We start from the raw sequence: 14,903 nt of genomic DNA, 5'->3' as shown, positions 1-14,903 counted from the left end.
GTTTTGTTAAAAATTTGAGGTTGATTCGTTGTTCAGTTCTTTTGTTTGTTATTTTTCCAGCAAACTGCAAAAACACAAGGTAAATAAAACCTGAGTTACTGCAAAACAAATGACAATATGGGAATGTGACTTGGCACACAACTATCACAACTAAGGAAAATTTCAAGGTCAACCGCTGTGCCGCCTTTGTTTCACAGGTGGTGCTTGGTGTGTAGTGGCTGCATTATTTAATAGCTACATTTCTTATGTCTTCTAGAAACATGACTTAGAATGCTAACTCATGGTCATGACTTGGAAGAAAATTTCTTCAAGCAGTCCTCTAGCAAGATACAGTAAGTGCCACAGTATGCAAAGAGTAAAGTAATAAAACAATAATTTAGCATTCTGATAAATGAGATGGAGTGCCTGAGAAGTTAATATCTGAGAGAATTAAATCAGGGAGATTTATTAAATATTAATTTTAATTTAATTTAATTTTATTTTATTTATATATTAAATCTGAGAGAATTAAATCAGGTGACACAACAGTACCAAGGGATTGACTACAACATTAATGCCTATTCTCATACACCTGGCTACAGGAATGAATCACCAGAAACATGTTATAGTCCTACAGGAAGTAGTCCTAGGTGAGTCAATTGTCAGAGAAATAGATAATATACATATTATTTATCATATTATAAGCCACCATAAAAAAAATGGTTAATTTTATTTGAAACAACAAATCAAAAATTTTAGCATTAGCATTAGTAGAGGCATATGATGCAAGAAAGCAAGCTTATTCAGCATCAGCCAAAAAAAAAAAAAAAAAAAAAAAAACAACCACTACTCCCATTTCACCCCTCCGTTCATTCGAAATACCTGTCCAGCTGAGCCTTAAATTTGTTTCGGCTATCAACTTCAACAACAAGCGATGGGAGTCTATTCCACAAACCAACTGCCCGCTGGCTAAAGGCAAATTTCCGCACATCTATCCGACATCCGTCCTTCCTCAATTTGAATTTATGCCCTCTCAGGTGATTATTCTGAGCAAGAGGAAGAATCCCATCGGCATTGAGCATGCTCAAGCCATTCAAAGCCTTATACACCTCTATCAGATCACCTTGCCGATGCCTAGTCTCCAGGCTCTGTAATTTGCAAAACTTAAGCCTTTCTTCGTAAGAGCAACCCTTTGTTCCATTCACTAATCTTGTTGCCCTTCTCTGTACTCGTTCCAGCAGCTCTACATCCTTCTTGAAATGAGGCCTCCAGACCTGTATACAGTACTCAAGGTGTGGCCTGACCAACGCCTTACACAAGGGAATAATCACATCCCTGTCCCTGCTAGAAAAATTCCTGTATATCATTGACAAGACACCATGAGCTACTCTTGCAGCTCGTCTGCACTGCTCAGAGAACTTCATATCTGCCTGCACAATTACCCCCAGGTCCTTTTCATTCTCTACCACTGTCAGCATAGTACCACAGAGTTGATACGTTGATCTGGGGTTACTGTTTCCCATATGTAGTACTTTACATTTGTCAATGTTAAACTTCATTTGCCACCTCTCAGCCCATCTGCTCAACCTTTCCAGATCCTGTTGCAGCAGCATAGTATCAGTAGTGTCCTTAACAACCCTGCCAACCTTGGTATCGTCTGCAAACTTGGACATTAAGCCTGATACACCATCATCAATATCATTTATAAATACAGAAAACAACAATGGACCCAACACTGAACCCTGAGGAATTCCACTAATAACATTAGTCCACGTTGAGCAGTGTCCATTGATTACCACTCTCTGTCTTCTGCCACTCAACCATCCCTTTATCCATAGCAGCAATTTGCCTCCAATGCCACACTTCTCCAATTTGTGCAGCAGTCTTCCATGCGCAACAGTATCAAAAGCCTTTCTAAGATCCAAATATATAATATCAAAGTTATTCACTGCATCCAGTTCTTTTGTGACTACATCATAGTATCCAATCAAATTGGTTAGACAAGACCTGCCCTTAACAAAACCATGCTGTGTCTGAGCTATAACTGAATTCTTGTCCAGATGATCCTGCAGTGCTTCTTTAACCAGTGCCTCCATTAATTTTCCTGGAACCGAAGTTAAACTAACAGGTCTATAATTACTTGTGTCAGCCTTTGATCCTCCTTTGTGAATTGGGGTTACATTTGCACATCTCCAGTCCATGGGTACCTCCCCTGAGTCCAAAGAAGCTCTCATAATTATGGCTAGGGGTTTGCTTACTTCCTTTGCTGCCTCCTTTAATATAACTGGATAGATCCCATCCACCCCGGGTGCCTTTTTTATGTTTATCCTCAACAATTTCTCCGTACTTTCCTCTCAGTTATTAGAAAATCATCTAGCTCACTGCCAATGTTTACTTCACCTACGACATTCCCCTTCCTGAATAACTCCTCATGTGTGAATGTAGATGCAAAATACTCGTTTAGATTGTTAGCCACCTGAGCTGGATCCTCAACTGTTGAACCATCAACATCCAGTGGACCAATCTGATTCATCCCTTTCCTTCTTGAGTTTAAATAGGTAAAGAACTCTTTTCTGTTTTTCTTTGCATCCTTTGCCAAGGATTTCTCATAATCTGCCTTTGCCTGCCTAATCTCCTTTGTGACTTGGTTACAGACCAACTTATATCTATTATAGGCTTCCATGTCACCCATTAATTTGTATGTATCCCATGCATTTTTCTTCTCTGCCGTATGTCTCATTAGTTCATCTGACAACCATTTAGGCCTGAACCTTGAACAATATTTCTTGGTTGGTATGTAAAGCCTGGTAGCTTCCAAGATTAGTTCCTTGAATGCTTCCCATTTTGAATTTGCTGTTGGTAACATCATCAGTTGGTCCCACTGTATAGAATTTAAATACTGTCTCAGACCATCATAGTCGCCTTTACGAAAGCAAAAACCCTTCCCTTTACCTCTGATGGTAGTTACCTCCTTGAGTAAATCCCACTACAGCACACTGTGATCACTGCCACCCAGTGGTTCCTTTATCTGCAGATTCCTAATGCCTGAAGAATCACTACTGATAATCAGATCAAGAGTATTACTCCCTCTAGTTGCCTCCCGAACATGCTGGTGTAGAAAACAATCATCCAATAAATCCACAAAAGCCTTGCTAGTGTGTGAGTGACCAACCCACAAATTCCAGTCAATATCTGGGAAATTAAAATCCCCCATTATAAGACTCTCTGATTTACTGGCCCATTCTATTTCCCTGTACAGTATCTTATTATACTCATCAGAGTCATTAGGCCTATAGCACACTCCTACTCTCAATCTTGATTTACCTATGCTTATGTCACACCAAACTGACTCGACACTGCCCTGTCCATCAATGTCGACTGGCTTCACTTCCTTGGATTTTATGTGTTTTTTAACTAATAGCATAACCCCTCCTCCCCTCTTGTCCTGTCTATCCTTTCTATACACATTGTACTCCCCAAATTCTAGTTCTGCATTCCTTATATCTGTGTGACACCACGTCTCTGATATCCCAACAATATCTGCCTTTGATGTTTTGCGCAATACCTCAAATTCATCAAATTTATTTACTAAACTCCTAGCATTGGTGTAACGCAAGTATACATGCACCTGTTTCTATTCTTAGCTACCCTAACACAACCCATGTGTTTACTTGTACCGCAATGACTTCCAGCAGTCTTTGAAATATCCTGCATCTTGTTTTTCAGGCTTCTACTCATTCCAATAGAAGCAGTGCAAGAATCTCTTTCACCTCTGCCAGTGGCTACTGTTAATCCATTAGTCTTTGTCTCCCCCCAAGCTAGCAGTTTTCCGACCCACCTAACACTGCCTCGATAGCATCAGCAAATATTCTTGCACCCTTTCTATTTAAGTGTATCCCATCCCTGTAGAAGCAATCTCTCCTGTTAACAAGTACATTCCAGGCTGAAAAAAATTCTACCCCTTGAGCCTTGCACAATCTTTCCAGGGCCGAATTGATCGACAAGGCTCTCATCATATACTCCCTCCTATCGTGTCTGGGCAGAATTGCAGACACTTTCAAATTCAACCCTACTTCACGGCTTTTTTTCAACAGTGACCTGTACTTGTTAAGTAATTCCGCTGGTCTCCTACTCTTAATATCATTAGTGCCAACGTGTACAACTATATCACCTTTTGTGCCCTTAAAAGATGATATCTGCTCTACAACGTCATCAACCTTTGCCCCTGGCAGACATACACTGGTCCTGTTCCACCTATCCTTTTTACAAAGCATGTTCCCCGTTTCCCTGACAATAGAGTCACCAACAACTACTAGTTCCTGTGGGACCAGCGCATTCTGCCTTGGGGGCTGCCTCTGTGTTGCAAGATGACCAAGTGCAAGCTCTGGCGTTGATGTGGGCAGCTGAGAGCTTGATGGGCCCCTCAATTTATTTCCTTCGAGGGCATCCACCCTGTCCTTCAAGGTCTCATATAGGCCCATAACAACGCCGAGTTGTCGCCTAATTTCCTTGCACTCCTTGCATCGTGCACACACAAAGACATCCCCCATGGCAGTATCATCAATAATGTAACCATAACATGGCTGGGTTAAATAATATACAATCTCAAAAGGGGCAAGCAGATAGTATATGATAGTAGGCATGAAACTGAACATCATTTTGATATACCTTTAGGCCACAAATGGAGACCATGAGGACACCTCTTAATGTCTATATGAAAACTTAAGTTGCTCTTTCAAATAAAATAAATCATCCTCTTTATATGGTATACTTTTCTATGGCAATTTTTAATGTGAGTAATATATGCCTATTCTGTAACAGAGGTAGGTGGAAAAGGCCTGGAATAGGTCCATCAGGTGCACGTCTTAATGATATTGTAGAACAATTAATCATCATTTAAGGATATAAGAAGGGATACTGTTGAATATGCAGGTATTGATAATATTAAACAGAGACAATCTGAGATTGTACTTCACAGCTATGAAAAAAATTGCTGAGAAAAAGTCACAAGTTAGGGCTCAAAGCGAAAATGTTTGAAATTACAGCAGGGAGTATATGATTTGTGGCTTATCAAATCAACTCCACCTGAAAAGATTATGAGGGGTTTTCATGGAGTATAATTTTTCTCAGCATGGCCAAAAATAGCAGATGTTCAAAACCATTTTCTCCATCCCTACAGCAGTGAGCAAGAAACTACTGGTTGCAGGTGGAGTGGGGGGAAGGATACCGAGAGATCAAAAATTTTTATCACAAATAAAAAGAATAGGTTTGATTCTTGAAATACTTTTACAAACCATCGTATTCAGACATGCAATAATCTGCAAAGCAGTGGAGGAAATACACAGACTACTGGGTGGGAGGAGATACACTTAACTCTCAGAACCTTAAACTGGTTACAAGAGAGTATGGGACCACTGGAAGGCAAAAAGGGGAACTTTATACCCTATTATACCATTAATTTCAAAATTCAATGCTGATTAATCCATCAAAATTTTAAGCTTTATTTTAGAATACAAAACACAAATATAACACATACCTCAGTTTTTTTCCCTGTTCCCAATTTCATAGACATTAGAGCTGCTTGTCGTAATGCTTCAAGATCATCTTCTTCTTCTTCATTTTGTTTAGAATAGGATGTGTTTGATACAGATTTCTGAAATTAAAATATTAATTCGAAAAAATTAATTTGAGGCAGCACGCTTGGTTTTCAGGAAGGAAGGTGAAAAAACTAATGATGTAATCACATTTAGGACAAAAGCTAAGAAGAATTGTCAATTTCAGAGAAATTGAAGTGGATTTCAGCTTGATAGCCATTAAAATGGCTATCAGCTTGATAGCCATTTTAATGGCTATCAAGCTGATAGCCATTTTAATTGGCTATCAAGCTGATTTGTATACATTGTATTTGTATACATTGATAGAAAAATTTCATTGGAGGAAGACATCATCATCACTGAAGAAGCATTTAAACATTTTCATATAATACAAATAAAGTGGGACTCTCATATGGATGATAGCAATAAGTTTATTTTATTTCACTTAATTGTGTGGTTAACAGGACAAACTGTATTCTTCAAAAATTAAAAATCTGAAGCTTCAAAATTCAGACATTTTCATTTATCACTGTACCAGGAGTATTGTAAATTAACAACTTCGTTGAAAATTTTGGGAACTATTTTCAGGAAAAAATTCAGAAACACACGCATTGCAATCCGAAAACTTCGCCTTTCAACAATAGACAAGTGGTCAAGTACAAAAGTGTATAAAGAATGAATATATATATATATCTATCAGTAGTAAATCATCAAAATTAAAAACAATGCTCAAGTAACAGATAACACAACCTTTTTACCATTAGCATAGCCATTATCCATTTGTGCATGCAAACCATTAATAGCATTTTGTTTCTATACAATTATTATTTGTAGTAGTAGCATATGATACAAGAAAGCAAGTTTATAAAGCATCAGCAAAAAAAACACCACCCACTTCCATATCACCCATCCACACACTCCAAGAATTTGTCTGGTTGAATTTATTCAAATTATCCACTTCCACAACAACAGAGGAAAGCATGTTCCAACAAACAACAACATACTAGCTGAAGGCAAACCTCCACACATCTATCCTGCAACCATCCCTCCTAAATTTGAATTTATGCCCCCTGATGCGTGTAGTGTAAGGAAGAATATCATCAGCATTCAAAGCCTTGAACACCTCAGATCACCTCTCGGGTGCCCAGTCTCCAGACACTGCAATTTGCAGAACTGAAGCCTGTTTTGGTAAGATCACCCTTTCATTCCCTTCACCAATCTTACTGCCCCTTCTCCAACTTCTGCATCCATTCCAACAGATCTACATCCTTCCTAAAATTAGGCTTCCAGAACTAAATGCAGTACTCCAGATGTAGCCTAACCATTGCCTTATACAATGAGATAATCATCTCCTTATCCCTACTGGCAAAGTTCCTGTTTATCACAGACAAAACTCCATGAGCTGTCCTGGCAGCCCGAATGCAGTGCTCAGCAAACTTCACGCTCGACTGCACAATTATCCACAGATCTTTTTCATTTTTCCCAACCCTGAGTGTAGTACCACACAACTGGTACATTAATCTAGGATTACTGCTACCCACATGCAGTACCTTGCATTTGTCAACGTTAAACTTCAACTGACATTTCTCAGCCCACCTGCCTAATTTTTTAGAACTTGTTGCAGCATATGATAAAGGAAACAGGGTAACTATTATATTATATATGATACTTACCCTGCCAACCTTTGTATCATTTGAAAATGGACATTATGCCTGATATACCTTTCATCAATATCTTTAATAAATATAGAAAACAACAATGGATCCCAGAACTGAAACCTAGGGGACTACACTACTAACATTAGTGATTAAGAACAGTGTCCATTAATCAGCACACTATCTTCTCCCACCAACCATCCTCTTACTCAGAGCAGTAACCTGCCCTCAATTTGTACAGCAGTCTTTTATGTGCAACAGTATCAAAAGCTTTCCTGAAATTCAAGTATATGATATCAAAATTATTTTTTGCATCCATTTCCTTTGTTACTGCCTCATAATATCCAATCAGATTGGTCAGACAAGATCACCTGCCCATCAACAAACCCATGCTGTGTTTGAAGTATAATTGCGGCCTTGTCTAGATGATCCTGCATTACTTCTTTAACCAGAGACCATGGCTGTAATGGAGGGTACACGTCGTATACCTTCTGGTTTTTGAAAGACTTGAAAAAACAAATATTATTAAAATATTTACTGAAAATTAAAAAATAAATTTATTAGAATTTGATTCTTAGGCAATACTTATAGTTTTATTATTTTTAATATATATGCCATATATATATATAAACAAATAGGTTATATAAGTGTATAGGTAGTGGTGCTGACCTGAAAAATAAAAGCAGATTACATAAAATTTAAATAAAATTAAATGAAAATATATAAACAGTACTTAATGTTGTAGGTCCTAAGATTTTAACTACGTCATCAAGGGCTGGCGGCCAAAACTAAAGGAAACAGCAATAAGCAAGGCCTCTGTTTCTGTTATGATGTATACGCAGCAGACAACAAAGCAAGCATACGTATACATCATAGCCGACCCAACAGAGACCAAAAAGAAAAGGAATAAGTAACAAAACCAGTATAATACTAAAGTAAATAAAAAGTAAAATGCAAAATTATGCCAAATTTTAAACCAATTAATTCCAGGTAAAGAAAAACTGAAATTCTAAATTATGCTAAAATTAAAACCAAGTAATTCCAGTTAGAGAAAAATTGAATGAGTAGCAAACAGCCCTACTTGAATTTTAACAAAGAAAGTGTAATTTTAAGACGAAAGAATATAGTCAGGATATGACAGCTTACTGTTGAGGCTGGCAGGAGACGGTGAGGGAAGTGAACACAACAAGGCTGTAACAGAGACCAAAGAAATTAGCAAAAGTTTCCGCCGAATTTATAACAAAGCAACTCTGGTATGGGAGGAGAAGGTGTGAATTGGTCACCCTAAACCTACCTGTGACGGGAAGTGGCAATTAAACAAATGAGGCAAATGGACCAGCAAAGGGAAGAAATCAAGACCTAACAAAGTAACATTGAAAAGACTCTAAACTTTGTTGTAGAAGAAAAAAGGAGTGATAGCAGAAAGAACGAAAGCAGAAATTTTTCTGCTATTGATCCTTTTTTCTTGTACAACAAAGTTTAGTCTTTTCAATGCTACTTTGTTAGATCTTAATTTCTCCTCTTTGCTGGTCCATTTGTCTCATTTGTTTAATTGCAGCCTTCCCTGCCACACGGGTAGGTTTACTTTGACCAATTCACACCTTGTCCCCCCCATATTTGGGGTTGCTTTAACCATTATAAATTCACTGGGAACTTTCGGCTAACTTCTTTGGTCTCCATTACAGCCTTATTGTGTTCACTTCCATCACCATCTTCTGCCAGGCTCAACAGTAAGCTATCATATCCTGACTGCATTCTTTCATCTTGAAATTACACTTTAGGGCTGTTTGCTATTCATTCAATTTTTCTCTAACTAGAATTACTTGGTTTTAATTTTAGCTTAATTTAGCATTTCAATTTTTCTTTATCTGGAATTAATTGGTTTAAAATTTGGTGTAATTTTGCATTTTACTTTTTATTTACTTTAGTATTATACTGGTTTTGTTATTTATTCCTTTTATTTTTGGTCTCTGTCGGGTCAGCTATGATGTATATACATCATGTATATACATCATAACCATAATGTGGATATAACTTCGCAACTGAGATGGCTTGTTGTATTACCTACCCGCCCACTGATAACGAAGCCAAAAAGCTTCGAAACGATCATCTGGGTGGTGGTACGCTGAAAATAAATAACAGTAGTCTTCTCTACTAGAGAAGCGTTATTTATTTGAAGTAATTCAATAGTAGCTATCTTGTTGTGAAGGCAACCACATTATGAGATACAATTAAAACAATGCCTTCTACGCTACAATCGTAGCTCAAATCTATGGGTTAACTATGGTGTATTTACACCGATATTATATACATCATAACAGAAACAGAGGCCTTGCTTATTACTGTGTTTCCTTTGGTTTTGGCTGCTGGCCCTTGATGATGTAGTTAAAATCTTAGGACCTATAGCATTAAGTACCATTTATATATTTTCATTTAATTTTATGTAATTGCTTTTATTTTTCAGGCATTTTTTAATTTTTTTCCATTGTAGCTACACCTGACAGGTCAGCACCTCTACATATACACTTATATAACCTATTTATCTATATTTCATTATGGCTGCTGGCCATTTCTATTATTACTAGTAGTTTCCCGGATCTATATATATATACAATAGAACCCAGATAAGAAGTTTTCCAAGGGACTAGAGGTTTAAACTTCTTACAAGGGAAAACTTCTTAGAAGGGAAAATGACTTAAAGGTATGTAATATTAACTACACAAATAAAAATGAAAAGCTACACATACATGTGAATGATCATGTGAATTGGAGGAAAACTATCAAGAATAAAAATAGTCATTTAATGCAAAACGATATTTATTAGTTTTGCATTAAATTATTTAATATGATTTAATAAGATTTCAAAATTATAACACGGATGCAATGAGTAGAAAGGTAATGAGAATGATAAAAATCAATTACAATAATTACAAGTAGTACAAAAAGAATAACTAAAAATGTTTATAATTTTTTCAAGTAGCTATCCCAAGAAGACTGCTTCAAATATTTTGGGGTAGTGTCAATACAGAATATATCAATTTCCCTAACACATTTCAACACTGACTCAGGATCGTTAGGCACACTATGAATGAATTGCTGCAGAGATGAGAAGTCAACCACTGCATCTTGGAATTGGTACAGTAGGCTCATCTTGTTCAGACTCATTATCAGTCATGTTTCAATCTTCATTGCAAATAGCTTCAATACTTTGCAATTCACATGTGATAACATCATTGTCTACATCAACATAATCATTAAAATTTACTGTAAATCCCAAACTACTTTGTAAGAAATCTTATTTGTCAAAAGGAATCTCTTCCTGTTCATCACTTTCAACACTGTCAACATTTTCTTCAATATCATTACCAGCCTTTTTAAAGGAATAATTATAATAGTGATCCATTGGGCAACCAAGGATCACTCCCAGATCCACTGGTTGTACAACTGAAGTGGAATCCCCCAGAAAAGAACTCTACATGGACATTAAGTGCTCATTGTTTTTCAGATGAGCAGGGCAGTTATCGACAAATAAAAGAATTTTTCTATTCTCTGCTGCCATCTTTGAATCTAGAGCTCTTAAATACTCATCAAAAAGAGCACAGGTCATCCATGCTGTTTATTTGTTCCTGTATTTATATGGAAGTGCTCTCACATTTTTGAAACAGCATGGTGTCTTGAGTTTTACTATTACAGGCAATGGTATTTTCTCTGAGCCATCCATATTAGCCCCCCCTAGCACTGTAATTCTCTCCTTACGCAGGTTACCACCATGACAATTCTGTCCTTTGACTGCATAAGTTCTATTAGGAAGTAGGTTATAAAAGAGTCCTAATTTGTCAACATAAAAAATATCACACTTTCTATATATATACTGTTTAATCAAAACATGTAGTTTCCTTTTTCTCCTATCATCAACTTGTAACATATTCACACTAGAAGATTCTCCAAAGATTACTTTGTAAACTAAACCATATTTCTTCTTAAACCTGTCAATCCACCCACTGGAAAGGATGAAATCCACTCCACTCCAAGCCTATAAGCAATTTCGATGCCCTTCTCTCTCTCTCTCTCTCTCAACAAACTGCTATTAACTGGAACATTTGCAGCAGATTGGAACATTCGGCTTGAACCAAACCACTAATGCCTTCTCCACATCTCCATATTTTCTAGTTCATCTCCCTTTAACTTTACATGAAATATTAAGGGTATTTGAGTTCAACGCTTCTTTTCGTGACATAATTCCGTTTACTGTAGTTGCCATATTAAGTTTTTTTACCATCTCAACTCGTGTGCAGGAGGGATTTGATTCCACCATTTTTATGACATCAAGTTTTCTTTCAATATCAAAGCCTTTCTTTTTATTCCTTTCGAATTCATCCTTCCAAATTAAAAAATTATAACATAATATAATTAATAATTAGTATTTGAAGCGTTAAAATAAAACTGCCAAGGAGGAATGAATAATTAGAGGCAATACAGTAAAGAGACAAAAATACGGTTATTCTTTAAAGAATTGCCAAAAATACTAATTGTAATCTACAGAAATAAATAGAGTACAGTATTATAAGTTCAGTTTTCAACATAAAAAGGTCACAATTACAATGAGACCTGTCAACAATCCACTAAGTAATTCAGAACTGTGAGAACTTAATGGCAAATGATTCACTATGCTTCACGGGGTCGACACGTGAAGAAATAAATATAGAAATATTTGAAAAACGTATTAAGTGGGAAAATGTCATTATAATAATACACTGTGCATTCTTTATCACGAAAATTTAATGCAGGAAAACGTTTTACGTGGGAAACTTCTTACGTAGGAAAATAATACATTACAATATACAGAATTGAAATTGGGGCTTAAGAAACCAAACCTAGTATAGTGGAAAACTTCTTATGCAGGAATTTCTTATCCAGATTCTACTATATATATATATATATATTAGTAATAAAAAAGAAAGTTAATAATTATAACGACTGTAACTAATATTTATGAGTCAATGCAGTTGCAGAGCAATCATGCATTACAACCATAATGTGTATAAAATATTGAGGATAATAATAGAAAAGGTAAATCAATCAAATAATACCATTCAGGGATTTAGGAAAACGATAAGGATTTAAAAAAAAAAAAAAAAAAAAAAAAAATTATTATCGCTTTTAACCCACAATCCAGATGACTTCAACTGGGGCCAACCAGCCAGACTGAAGGCAAAAAACGACAAGAAGTTCTGTTTCTGTAATGATCAATATATATGTCAAGGACACTACAGACACTATGCTACTGCAACAGGATCTGGAAAGGTTGAGCAGATGGGCTGAGAGGTGGCAAATGAAGTTTAACATTGACAAATGTAAAGTACTACATATGGGAAACAGCAACCCCAGAGCAACGTATCAACTCTGTGGTACTACACTGACAGTGGTAGAGAAATTATATCCAGAAGAACTTGTATTAGAAAAAACTAATAGTTCTGATACTACAGCAAATTACCTGGATCTTCATATAGAAATATTCCATAATAATATAGACGTAAATGTATATAATAAAAGAGACGCATTTAATTTCAATGTAGTCGGCCTTACAAACTGGAGATCTAATATATCAAAATCAGTGCATGCTAATATCATTTTATCCCAATGTCTGAGGATTGCTTATATTTGCAATAATAATAAAAACTGTTCAACAAACATAATAGCATTGTACAACAAGTTGATTAATAATAATTTTGCCATCGCTTACCTGAAATACCACTTCAAGAAAGCGATAAGCATAATTAATTTCAAAAATTTGTTTTCTGAACCCACTGGTTCAATATAATTGTCATATTTAGTGCCATGTATATATGTACATAGGACACACTTTGCTTTCTTGGTGTCTTACGGCGTAGAAAACTTGTACCCACCGGCTTGCAAATTACAGTGTATCATTTTTTTTTTACATAGTTAAATTCATTTAAGTTTACTTAAGTTCACGCTGAGGTAAAATTCAGCACAGGGTCCTACTATAGGAACGGGTTTGCGATCCCGGGCATACCCGAGCCACAACTTATATCTTGTATTGTCTTTAAGCTGTCCTACACTCTTTATTTTTATTTCTCCGAAATTATTAGGGCAATCTGAGGACGTAGGAGAAACTATTTCTTATCTATACCACTATTTTTCGCCTTTATAGAGTTCAGTGCCTTTATAGAGTTCATAATTTCCCTTTAGTTTTTCTTCTTACTATCTGCATGTTTCTCTTTGCGTTAACTTAAATTTGATTGGTTAATTAATTAATTATTCATTTTTATTTATTTTTACCATATCCATCACATAGGGGGCACCACACATTATCTTGACGACTATTATCGTTACTATATTATGTCCTGGATACGGTAGATATGTAGCATGTATTATATATTTAATCTTATTGTAATCATTAAATTATGCTCTCTGTCGGGTTAATATATAATAACGACGATTAATATATGTTTACATTTATAATTTATTTATAATTTACTTATATTTTCTTACTTTTGATTCTAAAATTTCCTAACCATTTTTAATTACTATATTTGGTTTAGATTTAAATTACTTAGCATATATTGATCATCACAGAAACAGAGAACTTCTTGTCATTTTTTGCCTTCAGTCTGGGTGGCTGGCCCCAGTTGAAGTCATCTGGATTGTGGGTAAAAAGCGATAATAATTTTTTTATATATATATAGACCCATATATATGGGTCTATGCCGTACACCCTCTGGAATTCAATTAATAAGCATAGTATAGGCTCTGTATACGTAACATTCACAGAGTATACATTCTGCTCATTTCATGACTACAGTACTGCCAGAGATGCCATTATTTTCCCTGGAGGAGAAGTTAAACTAACAGGTCTATAATTACTCTTGACCTTTTGATCCCCTTTTGTGAAATGGGGATACATTTTTACATGTCCAGTCCACAGAGACCTCACTTGAATCCAAAGATACTCTCATAATTATGACTAAAAGTTTGCTTACCTCCTTTGTTGTCTCCCTTAATAATATTTGTTCATTCAAACCAGGAACCTTTTTTAAGTTGAGATTCAACAATTCCTCTTCCCCCCCCTTTTTTTTTCAGTTATTGCAAAATAATTTAGCTCCCTGTTAGATTTTGATGAATTTCTGGCGTTCCACTAAAGAATTCCTCATGCAAGAATCTAAGATGCAAAATACCTATTCAGCTTGTCAGTAACCTGAACAGGATCATGTGGCTGGTTGACAAACTGAATAGGTATTTTGTATCTACATTCATGCACAAGGAGTTCTTTAGGGAGGAGAATTATTGTGTACTTCTTTAAATTGAAATAATTTTAATTTTTTTTTTTTTCTGGTAATATTAAGGCATAATCAATTTTAGTTCAAATTGAATGATATGAATTGGACTTCTATAAGAACTTACGCTGTGTTATCCTGTAACACCTTCCACACAAGCTTCCATTCATAGTTTTAAAAAAAAAACCCTTTCTAATCTTTTAATTATAAAATTTCTACTCTTTCTAAATTCTCACCCACACACTTGTATTGGGCACTTCACATGAAGAGCCATGCTTGATCACATTTCTGAAACCAAAACTGAATTGTTTAGTGAGGAAGAATTTCAAAGTAAGTGTGTACTTTCATTTCTACATCAATAAACTAACACCATCAAA

General features: G+C 35.8%; 1 protein-coding gene across 1 annotated transcript in view; it reads right to left on the bottom strand.

Moving 5' to 3' along the window:
- The window catches only part of LOC150083731 (uncharacterized), a 179,705-nt gene that overhangs the window by 113,775 nt on the left and 51,027 nt on the right, over positions 1–14,903 (bottom strand). The window contains exon 3 of the mRNA XM_090377448.1: positions 5,516–5,632. Coding sequence (XP_090233574.1) covers positions 5,516–5,632 — 117 coding nt within the window. The remainder of the gene's footprint in view (positions 1–5,515; positions 5,633–14,903) is intronic.

Source organism: Mastigoproctus giganteus, chromosome 7 (assembly GCF_048544385.1).
Source record: "Mastigoproctus giganteus isolate SK-2022 chromosome 7, ASM4854438v1, whole genome shotgun sequence".
Lineage (NCBI taxonomy): Eukaryota > Metazoa > Arthropoda > Arachnida > Uropygi > Thelyphonidae > Mastigoproctus > Mastigoproctus giganteus.
The sequence above is the reverse complement of the archived record's forward strand: the minus strand, read 5'-3'. Positions and strand labels throughout refer to the sequence as shown.